At 45.5% G+C, this 27,197-nt stretch overlaps 1 protein-coding gene across 2 annotated transcripts in view; it reads left to right on the top strand.

The window, feature by feature from the left end:
* The window catches only part of CDS2 (CDP-diacylglycerol synthase 2), a 61,980-nt gene that overhangs the window by 19,573 nt on the left and 15,210 nt on the right, over window positions 1–27,197 (top strand). For both annotated transcript variants that reach the window (XM_025469373.3, XM_049100639.1), the window contains exons 2-6: window positions 20,149–20,285; window positions 21,523–21,619; window positions 22,375–22,472; window positions 24,805–24,944; window positions 26,447–26,505. In XM_025469373.3, coding sequence (XP_025325158.2) covers window positions 20,149–20,285; window positions 21,523–21,619; window positions 22,375–22,472; window positions 24,805–24,944; window positions 26,447–26,505 — 531 coding nt within the window. The remainder of the gene's footprint in view (window positions 1–20,148; window positions 20,286–21,522; window positions 21,620–22,374; window positions 22,473–24,804; window positions 24,945–26,446; window positions 26,506–27,197) is intronic.

Genomic DNA, 27,197 nt, shown 5'->3' with positions numbered 1-27,197 from the left:
GTAATCTTTTTTTCTGTGGCTGCTTGGTGTTTTCCCTATCTTTTTTTTTTTTTTAAGATTTTATTTATTTATTTATTTATGAGAGACACAGAGAGAGAGAGGCAGAGACACAGGCAGAGGAAAAAGCAGGCTCCATGCAGGGAGCCCAACGTGGGACTCAATCCCGGGTCTCCAGGATCATGCCCTGGGCTAAAGGTGGCGCTAAACCGCTGAGCCACCCGGGCGGCCCTCCCTATCTTTGTTAAGTAGGTCGTCATGTAAATGGTTTCTTCTCATAATGGCATGATGAACATCCTCCTGTAAATGAGGTATTTCTCTAGATACTCACTTTGGGTATATTTCTCACCAAGGAATGACTAGATCAGAGGAGATGTGAGCCATTTAAAGGTGCTTTTTTTTTTTTTTAAGATTTTATTTATTCATGAGAGAGACAGAGACATAGGCAGAGAGAGATACAGTCTCCTCACAGGGAACCTGATATGGGACTCAACCCCAGGACCCCAGGATCATTACCTGAGCCAGAGTCAGATGCTCAACCACTGAGCCACCCAGGTGCCCCTAAAGGTTCTTAATACATATTTCCAACTTGCCTTTCATAAAGTGGTGGTAATTTACATTTGCATGAGTACTATATGAGCATATTGGTTTTCTCTGAGCCTGGTCCAGTCCACTGTGAATGTTCTTTTTATCTATTCAGTTTGATGTGAGAAAATGGCTTCTATGGCCATTTTATTTATTTACTTATTTTTAAAGGTTTTATTTATTTATGGGAGAGACAGAGAGAGGCAGAGACATAAGCAGAGGGAGAAGCAGGCTCCATGCAAGAAGCCTGATGTGGGACTCGATCCTGGGACTCCGGGATCACATCTGAGCCAAAGGCAGACACTCAACTGCTGAGCCACCCAGGTGTCCCTGTCCATTTTATTTTTGATGTCATTGATTATTAGTGAGGTTAGATAAATATACAGGTTATTTGACAAATTGTTTCTCGCTGATTTTTTTTCTGTTGGCATGACCACATTTTATTGATTTGCAAGAGTTTTTTGTTCTTATTTTGAATAGTTAAGGAACCTGAAAGATCTCATTTTTCACAGACATGCTTCAGTGATCACCTGTTCAGCAGGGCTGTGAAGTTCTTGTAAGGCCTGATCATGCTGTGACCCATGGCTACTTGTATATCTATAACTAGAGGCAGGCTTCCTGGATTATCAGAATATTGACTCCCATTTTACAGGGATGAGCAAAAAGATCTAAAACACAAGTTAGACTTTGAACCCAGGTAGGCTGAGTCTGAGTTCCATGCTGTTTGCTTTAGCCATTCTGCTTTCTTGATCTCCCTAGTCATGATTTGATTTTCCATGATTTGGCCAAAGAGCTCCTAACACAAGAGGACCAGGACCTGTGAGCATCTCAGGGTTAGCCAACAGGGCCATGGGAGTTGGAGAGCACTTGCCTCACTCTGTACTTGTCTTGGAGAGAGGAGGTGGGGTAGTGGCACCAGAGTTCCTTGGGGCCTGTATGCTGGAAGCAGGGGCATCTCCGCACAGGCCCTGGAGGCTGCACCAATGTGAGGCCTGCGTGCCAGGGAGCCCATACCCCCTGATGCCTACCTCAGCTCCTCTGTGAAACCTTCTCTATTCCTGCATCCCATTTCTTCATCTTCCTTTCTTCTCCAGTCTTCTATGGAAATTGTTCAAATTCTGGTTAGGTGTTGTCTCTCAGCAATAAAATGTTTGGATTTGGGCTCTTTGTCTTGGAGTTCTGTAGCTCCCACGAGATTCAGTAAAGGCGTGTTGATCTGTTATGATGGTTTCTGACAGGGAGGCAAAACTAACTGTCCCTGGGAGAAGCAAGCTTGAAAGCACAGCCATCCTGTTGACATGGTCATAAGCTCCTGGTTGCTGTCAGACTTGGCTGTTCCTAGCACATATGGTTGTCAGAAGGTAGAGGGGTGCTAAGTCAGCTGTGAAGATTAACAACAGGCTGGGCAGTGAGAACTAGGCCTCTGGTTTCGGGAGGAATTTGTTGAGCTTAGTAACTAGAGTTATAGAACAAAAAGAAAATATTGGCATGTCAGTATTTATTTCTGGTATTGAAGTACCACATTATGTTAACATGGTATGTACCCCTTTTAGGAGTAGCGTGACTTCTGGCACTATATATATATATATATATATATATATATATATATATATATATATTTTTTTTTTTTTTTTTAAATCAGATTCTAGTTAGTTTCGTTTCTTTTCTTTTCTTTCCTTTCCTTTCCTTTCCTTTCCTTTCCTTTCCTTTCCTTTCCTTTCCTTTTCTTTTCTTTTCTTTTCTATCTTTTTTTTTTTTTAAGATTTTATTTATGTATTAGAGACAGAGAGAGAGGCAGGCTCCACACAGGGAGCCTGACGTGGGACTCGATCCCAGGTCTCCAGGATCACTCCCTGGGCTGAAGGCGGCCTAAATTGCTGAGCCACAGGGGCTGCCCTCTGGCACTATATTTTATTTTTTGATAGTTGTGATATACTGAACTGATTTAAAAAAATTTTTTTTTAAATTTTTATTTATTTATGATAGTCACAGAGAGAGAGAGAGAGAGGCAGAGACACAGGCAGAGGGAGAAGCAGGCTCCATGCACCGCGAGCCCGATGTGGGATTCGATCCCGGGTCTCCAGGATCACGCCCTGGGCCAAAGGCAGGCGCCAAACCGCTGCGCCACCCAGGGATCCCCTGAACTGATTTTAAGATCCAGTACGTTTCAATCCACAACTTGAAAAACTTAGCCTTACCTTACTTTATCTCCCTAATACCTCTGAGATAGGAATTGTTTCTGTCTTGAAAAAGCTGAGGCCTGAGGGTGACACAATCACTCCTAAGATCACACAGTTGGTACTGGTTCCCCTTTTCCCCATGCCTCTTAGATACTCTTCTCATTGAGATAGACTTGCTTCTTTGGAAAATCGGTTGCAACCTTTTCTTTTTTGTTTTTTTGCCTAGTTTATCACTTCTTACTTGTGTTTATAGGATTGATTTCCTTATTAATGTAGCTTTAGTGAATTCCAGTATTATTATTCTTTTTTTTTTTTTTTTTTTTTTTAGTATTATTATTCTTAAGTACTGAGAATGTTTTTGTGAAAATTAGTAGTACACATTTGCTCATTGTTTTGGAAGTTTTGTAGTTTGGAGGCTTTCATGGCATTCATCCTCTGCCTCTCCCTAATAGAATGAAACACTACAGGTGCATAGATGACGTGCAGGTGTGACAGATGAATTTGGGTGTTTACAGGTCCTCACTGTCACCAGCCGCAAAGCATGCTGACTTGCGTTTCCTTCTCTGTGTGTCAAGCTTATGGATAGATTTCTTCTCGCCCCGTGTCTCCCTCAGGCTGCAGAATACCTATCTGCAGGGCCTAAGAGTCTTGTCGGTCCTGTCAGCCTCAAGCGTTTCTGATTGAGAGGTTATTGCTCCCAGCCAGGACCTCTTGAAGTAAATGCTTTGAGAACAGCAGGGGTTGAGGTCTAACAGTGCGCACCTAGAAGCCTGTGTTGGGCACTGTGCCCGAGGACCCTCTCAGACTGTGAATTGCTCACTGACTGTATTCATTTTTAGGGCAGGCCTAGTTCTGAGAGCCTGGGCCATCTGAGTTCTCCATCCTTGTTAGAGTTCTTTGGGAGAGAGGCAGCTTTGGAAACACTTTGAAGACAAGTCTGCAGATAGCCAGTGTCCTGATAATGAGGGAGGATTCAAACTTGAGCACTGAAGCACAGAGTCTGTACTATTGGGGTAGATAGCACCTTCACTCATTAGCCCCTGAGTCCTGCCTAGGCAGAAGAACAGTAGAGATTTCAGGCGTTGAAAACAAGATAGCAGACCCCAAAGTGACTTCACTTATGCTAAGCCTTACATCACCAAACTGAAACTTTGGCTCTCCCACAAATGGAATCTTAAACTAGTCAGAAGTTATCTGACAGCACTAGTTAGATAATCTGCCTGATGCACCCCTATCTTTCCCTAAGGGAATTCCCTAAAGGAGAATGACCTCACAGTAACCAGTCTGCTTTGGCCTAGCATGACTTCCTTATTCCTACCCCTTTCTGCCTATATAAGTCTTTTATTTTGTACAGATCTTCAGAGCTCCTTTCTGTCTGCTAGGTGGGATGTTGCCCTATTCATGAATCATTGAATAAAGCCGATAAAACCTTTAAAATTTACTCGGCTGAATTTTTTTTTTTTTTAAGATTTTATTTATTCATGTGAAACACAGAGAGAGAGGCAGAGACACAGGCAGAGGGAGAAGCAGGCTTCATGCAGGGAGCCCAATGTGGGACTCAATCCCAGGACCCCGGGATCACGACCTGAGCTGAAGGCAGACGCTTAACTGCTGAGTCACCCAGGCGTCCCATGAATTTTGTTTTGTTTTAACAAAGGAAACCTAGGATGATGTCATTAAGCGTCCTCATTGTAGAGGTGCATAATAATCTTTAGGTAGAGGATTTGCAACCTCAAACATTTATAAGAAAACCATTTTTTTTTAATTGATGAAGCAGGTACATTTTGGTTATCTAGAAATTTCACTGTGAATTAGTGGATTTTTCCTTATTACCAGAAAAGTGAGGTGTTAGAGTTTATTCTATTCATCAAACCTCAACTTCTCAGCTGAGAATGGAGTTGGGTGGGGACAACAGCCAGCCTGTCCACAGTGTGAAGACTGCAGTGGCTTATACAACTGTGCTTGTTACAAAGATGGTGAGTAATTTTTTCAGTTGATGCATCTGTCTGTCTTTACTCAGAGTGACAACCAGTTTGGCAGGGGCTTAGCTTCTGGAAGTCCAAGCTTGCAGGAAGCAGGTATTTTCCTTTTGCAAGGTTGTTGGACAGAAAGCAGTCAGCAGCTGCTGGAGATTATTTTCTCATTGTACTACTCATTTTAGTCTCCTAGATGTTTGAGGTCTCATCCTTAGGACATTTAAAAAAAAATTTTTTTTTTAAATTTATTTATGATAGTCACAGAGAGAGAGAGAGGCAGAGACACAGGCAGAGAGAGAAGCAGGCTCCATGCACCGGGAGCCCGACGTGGGACTCGATCCCGGGTCTCCAGGATCGCGCCCTGGGCCAAAGGCAGGAGCCAAACCGCTGTGCCACCCAGGGATCCCCCCTTAGGACATTCTTAAGAATTTCTCATTCATTTCACTTATGGAATCTGCAAATCTGGGTGAACACCGTGAGCTTGGCACCATTTTGTGCAGAGTGGCTGGCTATGTGAGAAATTATGCTTGCCATTTTAACCTACAGACTCAGGAGTGGAGAAACTCCTTTGTTATTCCTTAACCTGTCATCTTCTCTCTCTTCTTCCCTTTGTGAAGAAACCTGTATTGGGGACCTTGTATATATCAGTCATTGTTATAGGCCATTGGGGATGTAGCAGTGAATAACCAAAGTCCCACATGGAGTTGCTTTCTGGAGGTGGGGGGGCAAATGTTTTATTTTTTTATTTTTTTATTTTTTTTTCAAATGTTTAATAATATCAGTTTAAAATGTTAATAATATCAGGTGGTAGTGATGTTATGAAGAACAAAGCAGGTATTTTTTAATATGATGGAAGCATTTTGAAGTGTTAATGTTGGAAAGGCCCTTCTGCTAATGAATCTGATTGGCTCAAAGAACAGATGTGTTTTTATTCTTTCTGGAGCATTTTCCATTATTCAGGGGAAATGCGCAGAGATATATACCTTTTGTAGGGTAGGACTGAACCATTTAGGGCTCTGAAAAGTTTTACTCTGCACATATAATCATTACCCCTGGCAATATCAGGTATTTGTCTGCAAATACAGTTTATGACCACTCTGGGTTTTATGTGTGCTCCCTGAGGACTCCCTCACCAGCCTCCCCAACCCCAGTCATTTTAACCGTTGAGAAGGGCTGAAAATGCAGCCTTTTTAGTCACTAGTTGGATTTGTAAAGCTGTAGCTTTAGGGTGGTCTTCTCCACACAAATACTGGCATACCATTATTTTAGGCATTTCATAGATAAAGGTTAATGAATTTGATTAAAATTCAATGAGTCTTGGGGCAACAAGGTGGTTCAGTTAGTTAGGCATCCTACTTGATTTCAGTTCAGGTCATGATCTTGGGGTCGTGAGAGGGAGCCCCGCCTCGGACTCTACCCTGGGTGTGGAGCCTGCTTAAGATTCCCGCCCCCCCCCCCCCCCAAAAAAAAAAAAAAAGATTCTCTCTCCCTGGGCAGCCTGGGTGGCTCAGCGGTTTAGCACCGCCTTCAGCCCAGGGCGTGATCCTGGAGACCCTGGATCAAGTCCCACATCGGGCTCCCTGCATGGAGCCTGCTTCTCCCTCTGCCTGTGTCTCTACCTCTCTCTCTGTGTCTCTCATGAATAAATAAATAAAATCTTAAAAAAAAAATAAGATGGGACTTGAAGGATGAGCAAGGAAGAGAAAAGGCAAGGAGCAAAGGAGGAGAAGAAGGAAGAGTGGGATGTAATCAGAATCAACGAGTAGTTTTGCTTGGATGAAGTATGTGGTGTGTGGAGGGTGTGGAGGGCCTGGAATAGAGGTAGTTTGTCTTTAATTCACTAGGCAAAAATGAGTAGAGGAGAGGTGTGATCAGAGCTGTGCTTTATGAAGATTAATCTGGGAATATGTGCAGAATAAATTAGAGAAGGGAGGAATTGGTGGAGAAACCAGTTGGGAGGCCAGCGTAGTAGAGAAAGGTTGATGTGCAGACTTCAGCAATAGTACTAGCAGTGAGATTAGGAATAAGGAAGGACCCTGTAGGGAGAAGATCACATAGTTTGAGAACTGATGAGAGGTGTGTGTGTGTGTAGGGAGGTGTTAACAGTTGGACTAAATCAATTTTTAAAAGATTTCGTTGGCTTTTATTAAATGATTTGTAAATCAGGCAGCATCCCATCTAGCAAGTGGAGGGGACTTCTGAGGAGTTGTATGGAATGGAAGGTTTTTATGGGGGGAAAGAAAGTTACCAGCAAAGGGATTGTTCCAGACAAAGGAAGAGAAGTTGGGGGTCTTCTCATGCAGATTACCTTATCTTCCTTTGGGGGTTAGAAAGGGCCCATGTGGCAGACTTACTGGTACTGATCAAAAATTCCTGACTGACCCGTTAAGACTGCATTTCTGGAGGAGTTTGAAACTGCAGTTAGATTAAGTGTTAGGCTCTGGTTTGGGAAGTTGGTATAAGTGATGCCATTTGGGGCCTGTGGTTTTCAACAGGGGGTGGAGATAATGGTGAGGATCAGTGTTCCCCATGGAGCATATGGAGCATATTTCAAGTAAATTAGGGTCTTGAAGTAAAACAGAATGAAGAGCCTTTGTGGGTTGGGAAGGAGATGATGGGTTTGGACCCATTGAGTTTGAGGTGCTGGTTGGACATTGGAGGTGTCTTGTTGGCAGGTTGAAATGTAGTGCTATAGCTTGGGGGAGAGGAAATAACTAGTGTTATGGAGGATGAGTCCATAGAAGAGAAGCTGATGACAGTGGCTCACTTGCTGAGGATACAACATACAAACACAACCTGCATTTAGGAAGTGTGGGGAAGAACAACAGAAAGGATATGATTGGAAAGGGAAAAAAAAAATAAGACTGTTTTAGTTATAAATGCAGGAAGCCACTCAAATTTGATGAAAAAAGAATTTATTGGCTCGTGTAACTTAAACACCGCAGGAATTCCAGCTTTAGGCCTAATTTAATCTAGGGTCTCAAAAAAAGAAAAAAAATTCTAGGGGATCAAATGTCACCAAGCCTTGGTTGCTCTCTTTCACAAGGTTGCAGGATTTTCTAGCAAATGAAAGTTCCATGGACAAGGTCATGTCTTCAGGGAATCACTGTGATTAGTTTGTGCAGTGAAAACATACAAACTGTGACTAAACATATTTATCCGTATTATCAAAACATATTGGTTCTTGAATGCAATCATTTTGTCAGTAGACTAATGGTTTAAGGCATGTACAGTGGTAAGTATTAGGGATTTAAAAATTCTGATAGGGCTGGATTGTAATGTCATCCAAACCAGGGAATTAGGAGGACGTAGGTAACTGGCTAGAGGGCTTAAGGCTTCTGGAATGCTTAATTTTGTTTTTTTGTTTGTTTGTTTGATTTTTTTAAAGATTTTGTTTTTTAAATTTTTTAATTTTTATTTATTTATGATAGTCACACACACACACACACACACACACAGAGAGGCAGAGACACAGGCAGAGGGAGAAGCAGGCTCCCTGCACCAGGAGCCCGATGTGGGATTCGATCCTGGGTCTCCAGGATCACGCCCTGGGCCAAAGGCAGGCGCCAAACCGCTGAGCCACCCAGGGATCCCTGGAATGCTTAATTTTGTAACAGTCTTTTTTCCCAGTGCCCTGGCCCTTTGCACCAATAACAGAAACCAGGGAGTTTTACTCTGTTGAGGGACCTTTATTTGCCCCGTTTGAAAATTGAGACTTTTAGTGGTCTTTGTTGCAGGTGACCCCTACTAGGCTGTGAATGAGCTGGCTTGCAAAACTAGCTAAATGTGGAGTGAACAGTTTTCCATTCCATGCTGGTCCTTCAACTAAAAGATCCTGGTTCATTCAGCCTGTTAGTAAACGTAGAACTAAATGCTACCCAGAAGGTTTCAGCCTCTAGAGGAAGATCAGAATCTTCTTTAAAGACAGTTTGGAGTTGATAATAGGATGACCAGGTTCATTAGGTTTTTGTGTGTAAGCCAGAATTTTGTTCCAATCAATAGGCTTAGGAAAAGCTACTGTGGTTGCCACATGGAGATTTCCAGTGAGTGTTGTAGGATCTTGCCAAAAGTTAGGGGTTTGTTTCACTAAATCTTTTAGGGTGTTTTCGTGGAGCAAGTTTTATCCGGTGTTTGGGCTGGTCCTCACTAACAAGCACACGGCCTGGCTGATACAAGTCTGAGAAACTGGGATAGTAAGTTGGAATAAGTATGTTAACGTCTTTAGTAGGGCTCCTGGGTGGGTCAGTGGTTGAGTGTCTGCCTTGGGCTCAGGTCAAGATCCCAGGGTCCTGGGATGGAGTGCCGCTTTTCCCTCTGACTGTGTCTCTACCTCTCTCTCTGTGTCTCTCATCAATCAATAAATAAAATCTTAAAAAGAAATTCTTTAATAAACGTGAATTAAAAAAATATTTATTATTTATTCATGAGAGACACACACACACACAGAGAGAGAGAGAGAGAGAGAGAGGCAGAGACACAGGCAGAGAGAGAAGCAGGCTCCATGCAGGGAGCCCGATGCAGGACTTGATCCCAGGACTCCAGGATCACATCCTGGGCCTAAGGGAGACACTCAACTGCTGAGCCACCCAGGTGTCCCAGTTAACATGAATTCTGAGTCACTTTAGGAAACTCTTTAACTCTGGCTCACAGTCTGGCCTTGGTCCAGGGAACATAAGAAATTTGGGGTTTATTCAGATCCTCAGATGACATAACTTTAAAGGGGTAGGTTTTATTAGGTTCAGGAAAGGCGAGAATTGGGAGAGATTCAGAGGAAACGGGAAGTTCAATGAAAAGGTTAGTAGAATGGTGATGTAGAGAAGTTGGGGACTGCACACCAGATACATCCTGAGACAGAAGACAGGAAAGGAAAAAAGAGGCCTCTGAAGCCCCTTTTATCTCCTTTGCTTGCTTCCATTAGTCCAGGAGAGGCAACTTTAGATTCCTGGTAATGTTTGGAAGCTTCAAAATCCCCAAATCTCAAAATTTTATTCAGTTTTGACATCTTAGAGCCATGGCTGTCTAATTCAGTTTTGAGAAAATAAGTTTGGGGAGATTGAAAGTTCTCTATAATGGCCATTGAAGTTCTAAATTACTTTTAAGTTGCTCCATTTAGTTAGGAAAACAAGACTCAGAAGCCATTTAGACTTCTTTCCATGATTTGATTGCCTCAGTTAATTTAGAAATAGTATTTTGCACAGAGGCAAATAGAATCCTGAAAATGTTTGGAGGCCTCAAGGTATCAACTAAAATGGGCATCTCATTCAGTTCTCTCCCTCTCTCTCTCATTTAAGGAGCCATAGCTTTCTAATTTAATTTGAGAAAACAAATTTAGGGAGATCGAAAGTTCTCCATAATGGCCATTGGTGCTCAAATTAGTTTTCATTAAGTCAGTCCATTTGGTTATAAATGTGCATGTGGAAGGACCATAGTTTTTATTTTTATTTATTTATTTATTTTTTGGGACCATAGTTTTTAAACATAAAACTGGCTGGGGTCCCAGAAAGGGGGCACCCTCAAAGCATTTTGATGACTAGAATCCTATATCATAGAGGTTTTTCTCTAGAATAAGGAGAAAAAATCCTAAAAGCGCAGTTTCAACAGGACCAGCCTGGTTCCAGAGGAATCAGGTCGAAGGCCAGGAGGGTTCCAACAGGAAGTCTGACTCTGAAAAGGAGTCAGACTAAAGGCCAAAAGAATACTCTCATAAGAAACAAGGCCTTAAGACATCTCAAATAAAGCCTGAAGAGCTTGGACACAAAGTGGAGCTCGGAATCCAGGAGAAAAACTTACCTTCACACTCCAAAGTTGGTGAGAAAGCAGTGAGTCCATTTGGTCTTGTGAATACTGGCACCTGTTTGCCCACCAGCTTTGGAGTTAGGGCGGATCTTTCCTGGATCCCATTTCTTATCACAAGTAATGTTAACATTAAAAATAAAAGTCAGGATGCCTGGGTGGCTCAGCGGTTGGCTTCCTGCCTCTGGCTCAGGTCGTGATCCCGGGATCCAGGATCAAGTCCCATGTCGGGCTCCCTGTGAGGAGCCTGCTTCTCCCTCTGCCTGTCTCTCTGCCCATCTCTCTCTCTCAGTCTGTGTCTCTCATGAATGAATGAATGAATGAATGAATAAATAAATAAATAAATAAATAAATAAATAAATAAATATTTAAAAAAATTTTTTTTAAGATTTTATTTATTCATGAGAGACAGAGGCAGAGACACAGGCAGAAGGAGAAGCAGGTGCCCGCATGGAGCATGATGTGGGACTTGATCCCAGGACCCTGGGATCATGCCCTGAGCCAAAGGCAGATGCTCAACCACTAAGCTATCCAAGCGCCGATCTTAGCCAATATTTGAAGGATAAATTAAAATTGACCAGAAAGAAGAGATATGGGTGTCCATGGGTGATTTGCAAAAAGTGTTCTAGGTAGGAACAGAATGAACAAAAGCCCTAAAGGTGAGAAAGTACAACCTGTTCTAGGAACTGACTATACTTCAGAATGGCTGTTAGGAATGACAGTGGAAGGGTCAATAAGACCCTGATCTCAAAGTGGTTGGTACACCATTTAAAAAAGTGTAGGTCTATCCTTTAGATTACTAGAGGTAGAAAATTGCCTCCATTTAGATTGGAGTGCTCCAGAAGGAGTTCGGGACAGTGAGTGACATCAGATTTTCTTTCTGGAAAGGTCCTTCTTGGTGCAGTGTTAACAGTAAAGGGAAGGTAGGAGTGTACTCAAGACTGGAGTGAGGTGGCCAGTTGGGCTGCTGCAGGTTCCCAGAGCAGAGATGGTGTTGGCTTAGATTAAAGGGAGTTCCAGAAATGACAGGAAGGAGTAGATGGAGTGGAAAGCTTTTTGGAACTATTAACAGCCTGAGTGATAGATAGTTCTAGGGGTGGAGGGAGGAGCCACCGAAGATGATGGTCACATTTCTCACTTGAGAATTCAGGGGAAAGGACATAATTTGGTTTTGGACACATGGAGGATTTTAGGCATCTGTGGGACACCCAAGGGGAAACATCTAGTACATTTGGATGAATGGGCCTGCAGCCCAAGGAGAGGCAGTTGGAGGCATCAGAAGGAATGAGATTACTTGAGGAGAGTGGGTAGTAAAGAATAGGAGCCTCAGAAGAAACCCTGTGGAACCCCCAAATTAAGATGCTGGAAGAGGAAGCTGCCAAGGACAAGGCTGACTAAAGAAGGCCCTGCTGAAGAGGCAGCTGGGAAGGATGTGCTGCCTGGAAGCAAAGGAAGGGTGTGTCTTTTGCATTGCCTGAGCAAAGGGAGGTGCGGAGGACAGAGTGCTGTGGGCTTAGTGATTAGGTCATTCATTGGTGAGGGGAGAGTGCTGCAGCAGAGTGGCTGGGCAGGCAGATGGCTTGCTGTGGTTGAGGACTGATGCAGTCAGAGAGGGGAATGGGTGGCCATAGCTCTTGCCAAAGATTCTCCTGTGAAGTAGGGAAGGAAGTGCATCGGGTGGATGAGCTGTCAAAAGCTTTTTATTCTTGAGCCTGTTTACCTGGTTGTAAGGGCCTGTGATGAGGGGGAGGGGAGGATCCAGATGGGAAAGAGGATGATCAATGGTGTGAGGACTCAGAGGAGGTGGTAGCAAAGGTGCGAGCTTGGGCCTGTGTATCCCAGTGCAGCTGGGACTGTCCTTCCAAGGGAGCCGTGTGTTGGCCTGTGGCTATCAGTGGTATATTTTCTGCAAAGGCCCCAGTAGCCCCCTGGTAATAGTGTTGTCTGGAGGTAAAATGGTTCATAGCCAGAGTCATAGCTGTCTCCCATGCATGCATCTTTTCATGTCCTTTCTTCGGAGCTCTTTGGTGTGGAGTGGAGTCACCTGTGGAAGTACTTTAGGTGAAACAGTCCATCTCGAGTAGCTGAACGTGTTTTCTGTAGATCATATTCATATGAGGCTTTTGGAGGACATTGTATGGCTGTATTGGGGATGATTGTGACTTTCAGAGTAGAACTCTTCTTTCTTGATCTTTTGTTTAAACAAGTGAACTTGTTAAATGGCATTAATATCAGAAAAACTGGAAATATTTGCTCTTCCTAACACTAGACACACACACACACACACCCCTACTTGACTTTCTTAGTAAGAGGGACATATGGGTCCCTGATACTCTTATGTATAAATCTATTTCTGGCAATTTCTCTCCTGGGGATGTGTCTATAAGTAGGGTAGTGGATTGCCCAGCAGCTGCCACAGGGTTTAAGGAGATGGCAAGCCCAATATTTAGCAGAAACGTTAGGCTCAGCCTGATGACTTTCTTCTTGGATAAGTTTTGTGATATGCATCTAAAGCAGCATGAAACATAGTTTGTGTGAGTTATGGAGTCACCGAGTAAATGAAACTTATGAATTTGAAAGCATTGCCATTGGAAAGGACAGAGTTGTTGGAAGCAGAACCAGCCAGTGCCCTGAGCACTACCTTGTAATGAAATTTCCCTGAAAATGGAAAAGAGAAGAAAGAGCCTAGTAGATGGAACCATTTATTTTCTTTTCCTAGTTTTATACTCCTCACCGGCAAACACGAACAGAATATTAATATGTTTTCTTTAGCAAGGTACAAGACTGAGTTGCATCTGGTAAAGAAATGTGTTGTGGGGTGAGTACCCTCTGCCAGAAGCCTGCTTGATACAATGCCAAGGGCTCCTGTTCAGCCTGGCCACAGCCACACCGTTTTTGGTCAAGCTCTGACCATCACCACTTGTGGGTGTCACCATAGAGTCTTGAGAAACAACAAGTTCAGAGGGTGGGCCCTGACACTAGCTGGTAACCAAAAGGGAGCCTCAAAAGAATGCTGCCTCATAAGTTTTTATAAGTCCAAGGCAGTCCTTCAACAAACACTGGGAATTAAGAGGGAGTAGGAAGAGGCAAGTTTTCTACCTAGAGAATAACAGTGAAAATGAGTTCTTTGAGTGCAGGTCCCTCCCCAGGCCAGGAAAAGCCAGGCCTCAACCATAGACAGCTTCCCCTCCCATCCCGCAGCTCCCCTGGCCCTCCCTCACTGCCTTCTCTTGCTTCCATAGAAGCAACACTTATGTTCTGTGTTGTTTTGAGCCTCTCAGGTCAGGGCTGGGCTTGGCTTCTGGGCAGTGTGGGGGTAGAGAGGCCCTGGAAGGCTGGTAGGGAAAGCCTGTCTGAGCTTGAGCTTCTCCAAAAATGTCAATAGGTCTTAGCTGAGCTCTTAGTACCCAGGACATTCTGTCCTCAGACTGACTTTCTGCTTTCTCTTCATGGTCTAAGTGAACCAGAAGGGCCTTGGAGAGAGCTTTTTTTCTTTCTTTTTGAAATATCTTTTGTTTCCTGTTTACACCAGCATCACAAGCCCCTTGGGGAATGGCTAAGGGATTGTGGAGAATGGCTGTTGATTGAGATAGAATTTCAGAGGTAGGCTCTGCTCCACTTAGCCTCTGATCGGGGGCCCTTGGGTTGAAAAGGGAGGAGGAGCTGCCTGGGAGCTGGGCTGCAGCAAAGCAGCTTTCCTGTGCTGTCCTCCCAGCAGGGAGGGGGCCAGAGTGGGACTAGTCTGGTCTTGCTGTGAGGGCCACTGGGAGGCAGAGGCGTGGGTCTTGGCACGTGAGCTGGAAATCACAGTGGGTTCTGTCACACTCAGGGCGGTCTGGATTCTTTGGTCTGCAGTAAAATTCTCACTAGCCCCTTAGGTCAAATCTTTGGGTGCCTGTTGTGTTCCAGGCATTGCTCAGCACAGTGAGAAACAAGGAGCCCACGGCCACTGAGACACCGCCGTGCCTGGCATGTATGTGATATTTTAGCCTTGTGCCCCAGCTTGCACAGAGTTATATATGTGTATTGGTAGTTCCATTATAAAGCATGCACAGGAAAGAAAATGCGAAAGAGATAAATAGGAGTAAGTTCTAATATTTCTTCCTACACTTCAGTAGATTGTGTTGCATGCATCCCACTCCAGAGCACTAGGATATACTGCGGCCTTTGTGTGTCACACCACCCCATTCCACAGTAGCTTTGGGAAGTAGATTTTTATTGAATTGGGGGGCTGTCTATTGGATGAATGAAAGGCATGAGAAAGGAAGCAGGGCAGGCCAATGCTGAGCTCACATAATTGGTGAGCACATGGGCCCCAGAAAGTCCTGATGGCTGCCATTTTTTCCATTCCACGCTCCGGCAGGTGTGGCCATGTTGCTTTTTAGCTCCTTTATAGTTTTCACAGACTTGCATTGGTGTGGCATTTGATCATTCCAGAAGCTGTCCAGGATAAGGGATCCTTTCTTCACTGGCAAGACCAGAGATCGGAGGCCGATGGGGAGCATAATGAGCATCAGAGCTGGGTCCTGGGCCCTGCTCTCCCTGACTGGCTACTGCCTCCTTCTGCAGGAGGTCATCTCTACCTCTGCCTATCTTGCCATCCCTTGGAGGAGCAAACCAGCATACCTCTCAGTACCTCTGACTCTAGGTCCAGCACATGTCACTTTTCTTTTGGGCAAGAACTTGGGCTCTAGGTCCCTGCCTCCTCAGCATCCCTGCCCACCATGGAAACTGCCACTAGCACTTGGCTTCTTGTACGCAGCATAAGAGCCAAAGAGGAAGTCCTGGTGATCCAGGTGAAAGGCCTTTTCCCATGGGGTGGAGAGGAGTCAGAACACGATAAGCCTCCAGGTTCTTTCAAGTTTGTGTTCCTTTGACCTGCTCTCTTGTGACATCTACACCTGGGGGTGGGGGTGGGTGGAGACTGGCATCAGGAACCCAGAGCCAGCTGTCTTGCCCCCTTGTCCATGTTTTCTGGGCTATGCCCTTGAGCCTTGCACAGGGATTTGCCCTTCTGCCTTGTTGGGTCCTGTTGCAGCTTGTGAGGGAGTGGTTGTCCAGATGCTGGCCTCCTACCTAGAGGGTGCCACCAGGTGAGGGATCTGATGGTACTTATTCAGTGTCCTGGCGTCAGGCTCAGGACCCTGGGGTTATTTGGTTAAGAGACAAGTAAAACCTAGAAATCTCTTTCAGGCTTGTTCCTTTAGGGCGGTAACTTCATTTCTTAGTTCATCTCAAGCCCCCTGACATCTTAGTAATAATAGTTATAGGGATTTATTTACTTATTTATTTATTATTTTAAAAAGATTTTATTTATTTATTCATGAGAGACACAGAACGAGAGAGAGGCAGAGACACAGGCAGAGGGAGAAGCAGGCTCCATGCAGGGAGCCCGACATGGGACCCGATCCCGGGTCTCCAGGGTCATGCCCTGGGCCAAAGGTGGTGCCAAACCCCTGAGCCACCCGGGCTGCGATATATATATATATTTTAAAGATTTTACTTATTTGAGAGAGAGTGTACACAAGCTGGGGGAGGGGCAGAGGGAGAGGGAGAAGCGGAATCCCCGCTGAGTAGGGAGCCCGACGTGAGGCTCGATCCCAGGACCCTGAGATCATGACCTGAGCCAAAAGCAGACACTTCATTGAGCCACCCAGGCACCCCAGTTATAGGGTCTTTTTAAGAAAGATTGATTTACTTATTTGAGAGAGAGGGAGGCAGAGGGAGAGGGAGAGAAGCAGACTACCCCCTTGAGTGTGGAGCCCGATGCAGGGCTCAATCCCAGGACCTCGTGTGACTGGAGCTGAGATGGAGTCAGCCACTTACCCGACTGAACCACCCAAGTGCCCCTTATAGTATTTAGAACTATAGATAGTTCTCCCTCTCAACTATTTTCTATCTCAGGACACCTTTCTGCCCCTCACCCCATCTAGCAAGGAAAGATAGGAATCAGGTAGGGTGATATTGCAGGACACAGTGCTGCGCTAATGCTCATCAAAAGTTGTGGAAGGTCCAGAGAGACTCCGCACCAAGCTGGAGCTCCCTGCCCTTCCCCTGCAGGCGCTCTGCCTCGGCTCCTTCCTGCCTTCCCCTCCTGGGGAAACCAGCAGCCTTTGTGAGTCTCCTTGACAACAGGATGGAAGTTAAAAATAACCTTGTGCTGGGACATGTGTGTGTGCGTGCACATGTGCTTGTGCCTAGATACATGCCCTCTCCCCTGCTGGGCTCTGCTCAGTCCCTGTGGCTTCCAGATGCTCCTGGTGAGCATCTGTGGGAGGCTTTGGTGGGGCCCAGGTAGTCACATGCTGGAGCTCCTTGGTTTAGGGGTTGGATCTAGATAATACTGCAGCATTGTTACTTCATATCGCTGATGGTTGCCGCTAGGGTGTGGGTGTTAATGTTCACATAAAGAATGGGAGGTCTTTCTGAATGCCTCAGTCTTCATTTAGTCTAACTGGAGAGTGATTAATCCCAGTGGCATTGCTGTATTTCACAACCTCTCAGGGTGCTGGAGTAGGTAGGACATAGCCCTGGGTGGGAGTTTTGCTGTATCTCTTTAGGGAACTCCCGCAAGTAAGGAGGACTCTTTCTGGGCGCGTTTTATAAGGTGAGGACACTGAAGTACAGAGGCACTTGTGTGACTTGTCCAGAGTTACCTGGCTGAGCTGTGGCAGAGTAAGGAAGAGTGACCCTGTCATCAGAAGCTACAGCTCTTCCCTCAGATCCTACTGATGAGGTCATCTTCACAGGTCCTTTACCAAAGCCAGCTGTCTTACATCAGCAGCCTCACACTAGTTAAAGCCCCGTTTTGTGGTGTTATCACAGTTAGTTTAAAAAGAGCGGTTTCCCTGAGAGCAGGGGCTGGGTAACTCTTTACCACACTTGGGATTAATTCCTGGCTTTCTCTTCCCATTTTTCCATCCATTAGTAAGTATTTTGCTCTGTACCAGGCATGGGTAGGTCGTGAGAAAAAGGTGGTCCTTATCTTAAGGGAGCAACAGTTAGAAAAATCTTCCCATCAGTTCTCAATGGGGCCAGTGCCCAAAGGGAGGAGGGTAGGAAAAGGAATGACTGGGATGGAGGTGGGGTTGGAGAAGGCTGGGAGAACATGTCGGTGTACTTAAGGCTGGGATGTATCAGATGCTCCTATGAATCCAAAGGAAGGCAGAAAACTTGGTAGAAAAATGGTCAACGACTTGATAGACGCTTTACAAAAGAAGATACCCAAATAAACATGAAATGGTGCTTGATTTCATATACTTATTAGAGAAATTCAAATTATTCAACTTATTAAAAAATGTGACTGGGGCACCTGAGTGATTCAGTGGTTGAGCATCTGCCTTTGGCTTAGGTCATGATCCCGGAGTCCTGGGATCGAGTCCCGCATCTGGCTCCCCCCAGGAAGCCTGTTACTCCCTCTGCCTATGTCTCTGCCTCTCTGTCTCTCATGAATGAATAAAAATCTTAAAAAAAAAAAAAAAAAAAAGTGACTCTTTGTGTTCACACACATATATAATGAAGTCTTTGAAGGTGTGGTGAAACATCCTTTTACCATTTCTAGTTTACTTCATCCTGAATGTCTTACTGAAAAAATAAGATGAGGTCTCCGTCCTAAGCTCCGCACTCCCATGCTCCAGCTCCGTGTCTGCCCTCTCTGTGTGCACTGGCCAGTGGGGAGCCCGTGAGCCTGGATGCCCTGCAGCTCCCTGTGGACTAAGGTGCCCCTCATTGAGAACGTGGCATTGTTCTGAGGCACAGTGGTCTGTAACGCCACTCAGATGAATGTGCTGCAGCAGCTTCTCGTGGAGCCAGTTCAGGCATCAGGAAAATGCCAGGAATGAAGAGATCCTCAATTCCCTCAAGTACATCTGACCCAGCGGTGGGCTTGAGTCCACCTTTGTGCCTCTGGAGAAGTGCGAGGTGGAGGGTGCACAGGTGCACCCTCTCTTCACCTTCCCATGGGAGGCTCTGCCTGGCCCCAGTGACAACACCACTGTGCTCGTGACCAACACCCAAGCTCATCATCTGGCCTCCAGGTTGCCACACCCGTGTTGCCTGGTGTGTCCAGATGGTGTGCCTGTGCGCAGTGCAGCTCCCACTTTTCCAACCAACGACATTGAGCCTGACATCAAAGCCCTGCTGTCCCAGGGCCTGAGCTGTGCTAGGGTGCCCCTCTTCTCTCTGCTACCTGGAAATCACAGCACTGCCCCTTGGGGATTTCATCCATGATGAGGTTTCCTAGAAATTTGCATGGAGGAATGCCTGATGTCCAGGAAAATCCCCTGAGCTGGGCACTTCTTGTCCATCCCAGCCCACCCCTTCTCCACATCAAGGCTCCTCACAAAGTGTTGGGTGTCAGAAAAACAATGGATTCCAAGATGCTTAAAGGAAATTTAGTGGGATGAACACCTGGAAGTCAGAAGACCTTTGTTAATAGATTTGGGACCCACCACTGAACTTCTCAGAGCCTCTGTCTCTTCATTTGTAGAGATCTCCGGTCTCCTTTCCCTTCCTTCCAAAACTTCTCTGAGGTTCACAACAGGTATGGGAAACATTCTTACAGCTGTTGAGAGCTCTGCAAATACGAAGCAGTATTGTTAGACTCTAATTTGAAGCGATTTGATTTCTCTCTCCTCTCCCCAACAGCAGTAATTTTAAATTCCTGGAAGAGATAAATGCTCTGAGTAGTAGGGTCCCTAGGATTCAGAGCAGCCTGTCCTTGGTACTTTGGATAGAGAGCCTATTGCTGGCATGACTCTGGTCCCCTCATCGGGATTGGCAAGCAGGGTGAGTTTCTGATGTAGCCAGAGCCCATATGGCAATTCTGAGTGACATTGCACTGAGCTGCATGGCAGGGAAAGGACAGTGGCATACCACTCCTGCTGAAGCCTTGACTCTAGTAAGCAGTACTATGTGGCTTCCACACTGACTGGGGCTGGCCTCCCCATGGGGTGCTCTTGTGGAGTCTGGAAGTAGCACTGTGGACTTTGGGGGGGTCCAGTGCGGGACAGCCTGCACCCCCAGCTTTTCTCTAAGAGCTTTGCCAGAGCCGTGGGCCACCCTGGTGGCACTAGGAGTCCTCCTCATAGAGCAGAGCAGGGACTGTTTCCTCCATGATATAGGTGTTGGTGGAGAGGGGTTTTTTTAGAGGTGGATGTGTCTTCCTGGGTGCCAGCGGCCAAACCCTTAATAGGTAGTAAACCTGGCAGCAAGGGCAGGGTCAGGAATGAGGTCCTGATGAAATCAGGCCTGCCTCTCCTTTGGCTTTGGATATAAAAGAGCCCCTTTCTCCTTGTCTGGACTGTTTCCTCTCCTGCCCCTGGCCAGGCAAGGGGGATTGAGCAGATTGTGGCTGTAACTCATTTCCTCATGGTACAGATGCGTGCCTCACTTCCAGCAGAGAGTTGGCCATCTTGGCACATGTCACAACAGTGTTGGGATCACTGTGTGTCCCATCTGTTTTGTCACTTGATTGTGCTAGGTCCTTGAGCCTTGTTGGGGCGGGAGTGGGTGGGGGGTAGTGTCTTTTCCCACAGATCTCCTATGACAGGCATGTATTCATCACTATCCTGCTAAGCATTTTTGACCTTTTCCTCATCTGTTTTTCTGCCATGTAGGAATCAGAGACAGAAGCAAAGGTAGATGGAGAGACTGCATCGGACAGTGAGAGCCGAGCAGAAGCTGCTCCTTTATCAGCCTCTACAGATGATACACCAGAGGTCCTCAACAGGGCTCTTTCCAACTTGTCTTCAAGGTAACCTGGCTTCATGAGCAGATGCTTGTGGGGTCCTTGCTCCAGGTCCAGGTGCCAGGGGAGACCCAGAGCCCTCAGACAGCCTGCAGTCTTAGGACATGAGCCCCCACAGCCATGACAGTATGTGGGTAAGGGGCCTGCCTAGCAGCAGTGGCCACGGTCTCCCCGCTTCTGCTTGGGTCTCCTCCGCTAAATGTGATCTAGTGCTTACTGGCTACTATGGGCACAGTCTAGAAGGATCTGGCCCTTGAAGGGTGCTGTAGGCTGGGCTGGAAGGTACAATCGTCCAAGGAAGGTGGGGAATGTGTGGACAAAGGGGTGGTGGTGGGCAAAGTTGCTGACACAACATGCAAAGGGGCTTGTGTCTAATAGACAGGCTGCTTTTCACAGAGGAGCCCAACTTATCTAGGTCAGAGTTTAGTTTTCCCTGACCCACACACATGCATTGTGGACGTTCCTTAAATTCTCCCAGAAGAATTGAGAAATCTCAACTCAAGTGAATCCAGGGTTAAAATGTTAGTCCCTTGAAACTCTGATTCTCCAACACTGGCTATGTGGTCAGATGAAAAACACAAACTTTAAGACCCCAAAACATCATCTGAAGGTGGCTGTATGTGTGTCTCCCATACGCATGTCTCTTTGAAAGTTGGTATTGTGCAGTTGTCGAGGACATGGGTTCTGGTGCCAGACTCCCAGGATTCAAATCTCAGTTTGACCACATCCCAGCTGTCTGATTTGCGCATCCTTTTCCTTTTCTGTAAAAGTTACTAGTGTTGAGGGTTAAATGCATTAATATACACAGAGGCCCTATAAAAGTGCCAAATGCATCTTTCTGATCATTATTATCGTCAGTTAGTGTTGTTCTCACCATAAAGATGCAGGGGCAGAGTGATGTAGGATTCTGCTGCTGGAAATATATACATTGTTTTTTCTTTGGACTGAGAGCCATAGAAACCATCCAAGTAGGTACAGAAGTAGGCACCACATTTCCCTTGGGACTTTTGCCTGATTGCTTTGTTAAGAAAAAAGCTGGGTATGTTTTTCTGTAGGCTTTGGAGCACCTGCTGAGTTTGGTATGGGTGAAGTGATGACTCTGCCCTTCTTCTGCCTGCCTGTGGCTAGTGTCTCCGTTGAGGTGAAAGGATTGACTTCTCCTTCCACAAAGAGCCATCCCCCTTGGGTTTGTGCTGCACTTCTTTCTGGGCTCCTAACATGCTTTCTCCTTCCCCTCTTTTAGATGGAAGAACTGGTGGGTGAGAGGCATCCTGACTTTGGCCATGATTGCATTTTTCTTCATCATCATTTACCTGGGACCAATGGTTTTAATGATCATTGTAAGTGTCATTTGCATACTATTTTAGTTTTGCCTTCATTTTTTTCCCACAGGATCAGTCATCTGAAGTGTAGGGCATTGGGTTGGTTTCTGGGCATCAGTGGGAGTTCCGGCTCCTTAGACCACATCTGCCTTAGAATATCTGACCTCTCCCTTTTTAGGAGCCAACTGGAGGGTGTTGGCACAGGCCAGTTGTGTGTGGTTAAAGATATCTCTTCATTTTAAAAGTTGATACTATTATTTCAGCTGTTTGATTAGCCTGTGACCCTGGCTATGACTCTGTGTGATTCTGATTTTTGTTTCTTGTTTTCCTGGGGCCTCACTGTGGGGCTTAGGACTTTGATTTAAAAATCCCAGTCCACAGCACTGCTGTCTTAGTTTTCCTGCTGTCATGGACAGGGTCAGATGACTAGTGGCTGACTGCTGAGCAAAGCAGTTGGGGCTTTTCAGGTATTTCTATTCAAAGTCAAAAGGAGAAGAGATTAATTGAGTCCAGGGAGGTACAACAATAAAAAGTTAATTGAAGCTTCAGTGGTATGTATTTATTGGATCTCCTATGTGAGACATAAAGGACTGCACTGCCAAGGGGGGCGGTGTGAGTGAGAAAGGAGAAGGAGAGCAGAATCACTGTAGGATTGACATTCTTAAATATGATAGTTTCTCTCCAAGACCCATGACCCATGTGTGGGTTTTTGCTTCCCAAGATGGTTAAGAACTGGGAATTAGCAGGTGTTCTGATTCTTTAATGTCTTGCAGGTGATGTGTGTTCAGATTAAGTGTTTCCATGAGATTATCACTATTGGCTACAATGTCTACCACTCCTATGACCTGCCCTGGTTCAGAACCCTCAGCTGGTAAGCCCGCTAACCCCACAGGGGCCCTTAATGGAATTGGACGAAAAGCATTTTTTGGTAGGTATTTACAGTCATGGTGGATAGGTGGGGAGTGATGGCCACCAACTCACATGGCACCTTTAAGACCCAAGTATTTTGGGTAGCCCCGGTGGCTCAGCAGTTTAGCGCCTGCCTTTGTCCCAGGGCCTGATCCTGGAGACCCGGGATCGAGTCCCACATCAGGCTCCCTGCATGGAGCCTGCTTCTCCCTCTGCTTGTGTTTCTGCCTCTCTCTCTCCCTCTTAATCTCTCTCTCTCTGTGTCTCTAATAAATAAATTTTAAAAAAATCTAAAGAAAAAAAAAGACCCAAGTATTTTATGTGGCTGGCATGTGAGGAGTGTTGAATACTTACCTGGGGCCTGGAATCTCCCATACTGGCTACATCTTGAGCACGTTTGCCTTGGTGTTTGGATTCATCAGACTTTGCACAGTGGCCCCCAATTCTAGACCAGCATGTTTTAAATGCTCTGCTATCTGAGCATCCCATAAGAGTCATCTGTAGGTTGTCAGTGCTGGTGTTGCTATTTCTGGAACTTGGTTTCCTCGTCCTTGAGACAGTTGGTTGAGACTGAGTCAGTCAACTTTGGACACCCCACCCCCACACCCCCACCCCACCCCGTTCCTCAGGATGGAGGCACCTAATGGGCCAGAGTGCGCAGGATCCAAATGTAGAGGATCTGGGCTCCTCTGAGAAACTCTGCTCCCTTTGTCCTAGGAAAGGGCTCGACTGCCTTCAGGCAGAAACACAGTTAAAACCTGTAGCACAGGTGATGTCTGAGATCCTGTCCTGATCTGAAACTCTGTTTTATTGGCTTCAGTATCCTCAGGGAACACAAGAACAGATCTCTTGTGTGGTGCTGAGAGGAGTTGGGACAAATACAGAATCTTCTCACCTGCTGTGCTGGGACTCAGGGATTGGTTCCATGACTTAGCAGCCCAAGATGAGGGCTTCTGGCCAAGGGAGCTGAAGTGCTCAGACTTGGGCCAGACATATCCTTCCCAGAGATGCTTCCTTACCACCCAGCCGTGCAGCCTGCCTCATGGTCTCCGCATGGGCCTGTGCCTGTCACCTGGGTTAAGATGTAGGTCTCTCTTGTGACTGTCCTATAGCTGAGAAGCAGTATTTTAAATTTTGTTAAACACATTCAGGATCTCTGACCTTCTGTTGTGGTCACTGACCTAAGGGAGTGTTTTTCATGTAACAGAAAACAAATCCAATACGAGAGTTCTTGAACTTCCACAATTAAAAAAAAGAAGAAGAAAGAAAATAGAGGAGAGAAGCTCTCTACTCTCTTTCCTACCTCAGGATCCTGATTGAGTATTTGGAGTAGGTCTGTGTGCGCCCATACTCCAAAGCATCACTAAGACTGCCAGGGTATATGAGCCATGGCCTCTCCCTTCCCAGAGGTCCAGTGGAGGAGGCAGGTTATAAACAAATGAATTAATGCCAGTGAAAGGTTTATGTGTCAGAGAGGCTTCAGAGACGGAGATACTCAGAGCACAATTAATTGCTTAGTGAAATGGCCAAATACTACATACTATAGAAATAAACATGGAGGAGGCAGAACCATGCTAGGTTGTGCAAGCTTTTTTTTTTTAAAGATTTATTTATTTATGATAGACATAGAGAGAGAGAGAGGGGCAGAGACAGGAGGAGGGAGAAGCAGGCTTCATGCCGGGACCACGATGCGGGACTCGATCCCGGGACTCCAGGATCGCGCCCTGGGCCAAAGGCAGGCACTAAACCGCTGAGCCACCCAGGGATCCCCTTTTCTTTCTTTTTTTTTTTTTTTTTGGTTGTACAAGTTTTTATGAAGAAAATGGTATTTGAGTAACGAGTGACAAAATGGTAAGTGAAGAGGATGTCCCAGGGTGGGGGAGATAGGAGTGAAGCAGATGGTGGCAAAGCCAGAGTAAACCACTGTGATAGGTGTGCAGGGTTCCCAGAAGAGTGGGAACAGGATGGGGAGGCAGGATGAGGCAGGCTCTGGAAGGTCATATGTTGGAGTATTCTTAGGTTAGGCATGGTGACTTTATAAAAGGGGCAAAACTGAGTCTCAGGTTTGTGATGAATGGAGAGTGAGTGAAAACTGCCATGGACTTCCAGATAAAACTTCTCACCCACAGGGTCTCCAGTGAACAGGAAATTGTGGTTGGTTTGTCCCTCTGGGAGCTGCCACGGGAGGGTTCGGGTGGACTGCTGCTCTGATCCTCAGAGCTTCCTGTCAGCCTCACTGTGAAGGAGAGGCTACATGTGTGCTCCCCATGGTGGTGACCTGTCTTCATTTACAGGTACTTTCTCCTGTGTGTCAATTACTTCTTCTATGGCGAGACAGTGACAGATTACTTCTTCACTCTGGTCCAGAGAGAGGAGCCTTTGCGGATTCTCAGTAAATACCACCGCTTCATTTCCTTTACTCTCTATCTAATAGGTAGGCATTTAGTGGTTTACCAGTTCTTGTGTTTGTCTTGTTTTTGTACATTTGCTGAGTAGAAGTTGGGGAACTTCTTGGTTAATGCACAGGTTGGATGATGTTAAGTCTGTGTGGGACAGCAGAGCTGAGGGCTCTGCCTTAAATGTGAGTCATAGCAGCTTTTGACTAAGAAATGGGACTGAGGGCCTTGTGTGGTTTTAGGGACTATAGTTTGTGCCACCTGTCCCTGTGTCCCAGCCTCCTATGGAGGACAGCATAACACGGTCCATTCCTGACTCTGCTATTGGCAGAGATTCTGTGCTGTGATCAAAACAAAAACCACCTAGGAGTTTGGGTATAAAAACAAGCAGCTGCCTTTAGGGGAGTCACCTGAGGAGCTGCACGAGGGCCATTACAGTGTGGTAGAAATTTTACCTATCTGGGTTTAAAAAGAGCGTGACTTCATAGGAGCTGGGAGCTTAATCTCTGAGACTCTTTTGTAGTCTGGAGCTAAAACAGCAGAGGTATTGTGAAGATTTAATCAGATACATTAAAAGTTGACAAACAGTAAGGTGCTGTGTCAGTCTAAACTCACTCCTACCTGAGTGTTAAGTGTTAATGCTAGTGTTTTTCGTAGTTACTCTCAAAGCCAGTTTGAGGCACAGGAGAAATTTGTTCTGACCTAAATTTCAGTCTGACCTATTTTTGATCAGCTTGATAGCAATACTGGGCTCTGTGAATAATACCTGGCCATTAAACCAGAAAATCCATTGCCAAGGAGTCTGTTGCTGTTGAGCATAGTCAAAGAGCATGCCTCAGACACTGAAAGTAGCCTCCACAGTGGGAGGTCAGGAGTCTGGAATAGCCACATGAGGGGCCAAGCCACTCTTGTGGGTAAAAGTCTCTTTCCTTCCTGGAGGAGTGTGTGGGCCTGCAGATTTTTTTTTTTCTTTTTTTGTGAGAAATGCAAGGCCCTGACTCCATACTAGGTAGATCCTCCCTTAGCCAAACCTATAATTTAGGATAGGGTCAGCAAACTTTTTCATAAAGGTCCAGATAGTATTTTAGGCTTTGGGGACCATTGAGTCTTTGTTGCAACTCTTCCGCCCTTGAGCACGAAAGGAGAACCCCAGATAATATATAAACAAATGGGCATGGCTGTGTTTCAATAAAATTTTATTTATAAAATAAATAGGCAAACAGGCAGCTGGCCTGACCTTTGTTGGTTGACCCCTGCTCTAGGATCAAAACATTCCTATCTGGTGAACAGTGTTCTAAATCAAGTGTAGTCTGCAAGATTTAAAAATATTGCCTTCCTTTGATTGTCTTGAAGGAGTGCAGTTTTGTTCCTAACTCTTACTGGAATAACTAGGTTTATTCCCCTGGGCTTTGGAATTGTGTGCTGGTTAACTTCTGCCAGGAAATTGGCCAAAGGACCATTTAACACATCTAAAGGAAATGACTAGGACAGAGATAATGCTGGGTGTGATTCATTTTGCCCTTTCTCCTCCTCAAACTAGGATTCTGCATGTTTGTACTGAGTCTGGTCAAGAAGCATTATCGACTGCAGTTCTACATGGTAAGGGAAATATATGTATGTGTGTCAGAATTCTTGACTTAAGTGAAGTTCTGCAGAAACTCAACAAGACTCTGCTTTCTGTGACAAATCGGAACTCTGGAATGCAGTCTGTTTTGTGTGCATCTAGAACCTAGAACATGAAGGGGTGTCTCTGTTTAAGTTAGGTGGCTCTGCATTCACATAGACCCAATCATTTTTACTTAATTTATACTCCAGGCAGTCTTTCCACTAGGACCTGGAGGTGGCTTTCAAGTAAGGCTCAAGGTGAAGCTTCAGGCCCTGCTACCTCTCTCTTTCAACTTGAAAACAACCCCTGACTGAGTGTACCAAGCACTCAAGTAACATTTTTTACAAAGATTCTATTTACTTAGAGAATGCACGCACACAAAAGGAGAAGTAGACTCTTCCCACCAAGCAGGAAGCCTGACACAGGGCTTGATCCCAGGACCCTGAGATCATGACCTGTGCTGAAGGCAGACGCTTAACTGACTGAGCCACTCCAAATGCCCCAGCACTCAACATTTATTGAGAAAATGAGATGAAACCTAGGCTTTCAGAGCGGAGAAAGACTTGCTCATCTGTGGTCCCTAATTGTAGCTGGGGGCAAAGTTCATACCAAATGCCTGTTCTGTACCTTTTTACTTATAGTAAGACAAGTACAGACATCTATTCTACCTGTTTTTGTTTTTTGT

This window comes from Canis lupus, chromosome 24 (assembly GCF_003254725.2).
Source record: "Canis lupus dingo isolate Sandy chromosome 24, ASM325472v2, whole genome shotgun sequence".
NCBI classification, from domain to species: Eukaryota; Metazoa; Chordata; class Mammalia; order Carnivora; family Canidae; genus Canis; species Canis lupus.
The sequence above is the reverse complement of the archived record's forward strand: the minus strand, read 5'-3'. Positions and strand labels throughout refer to the sequence as shown.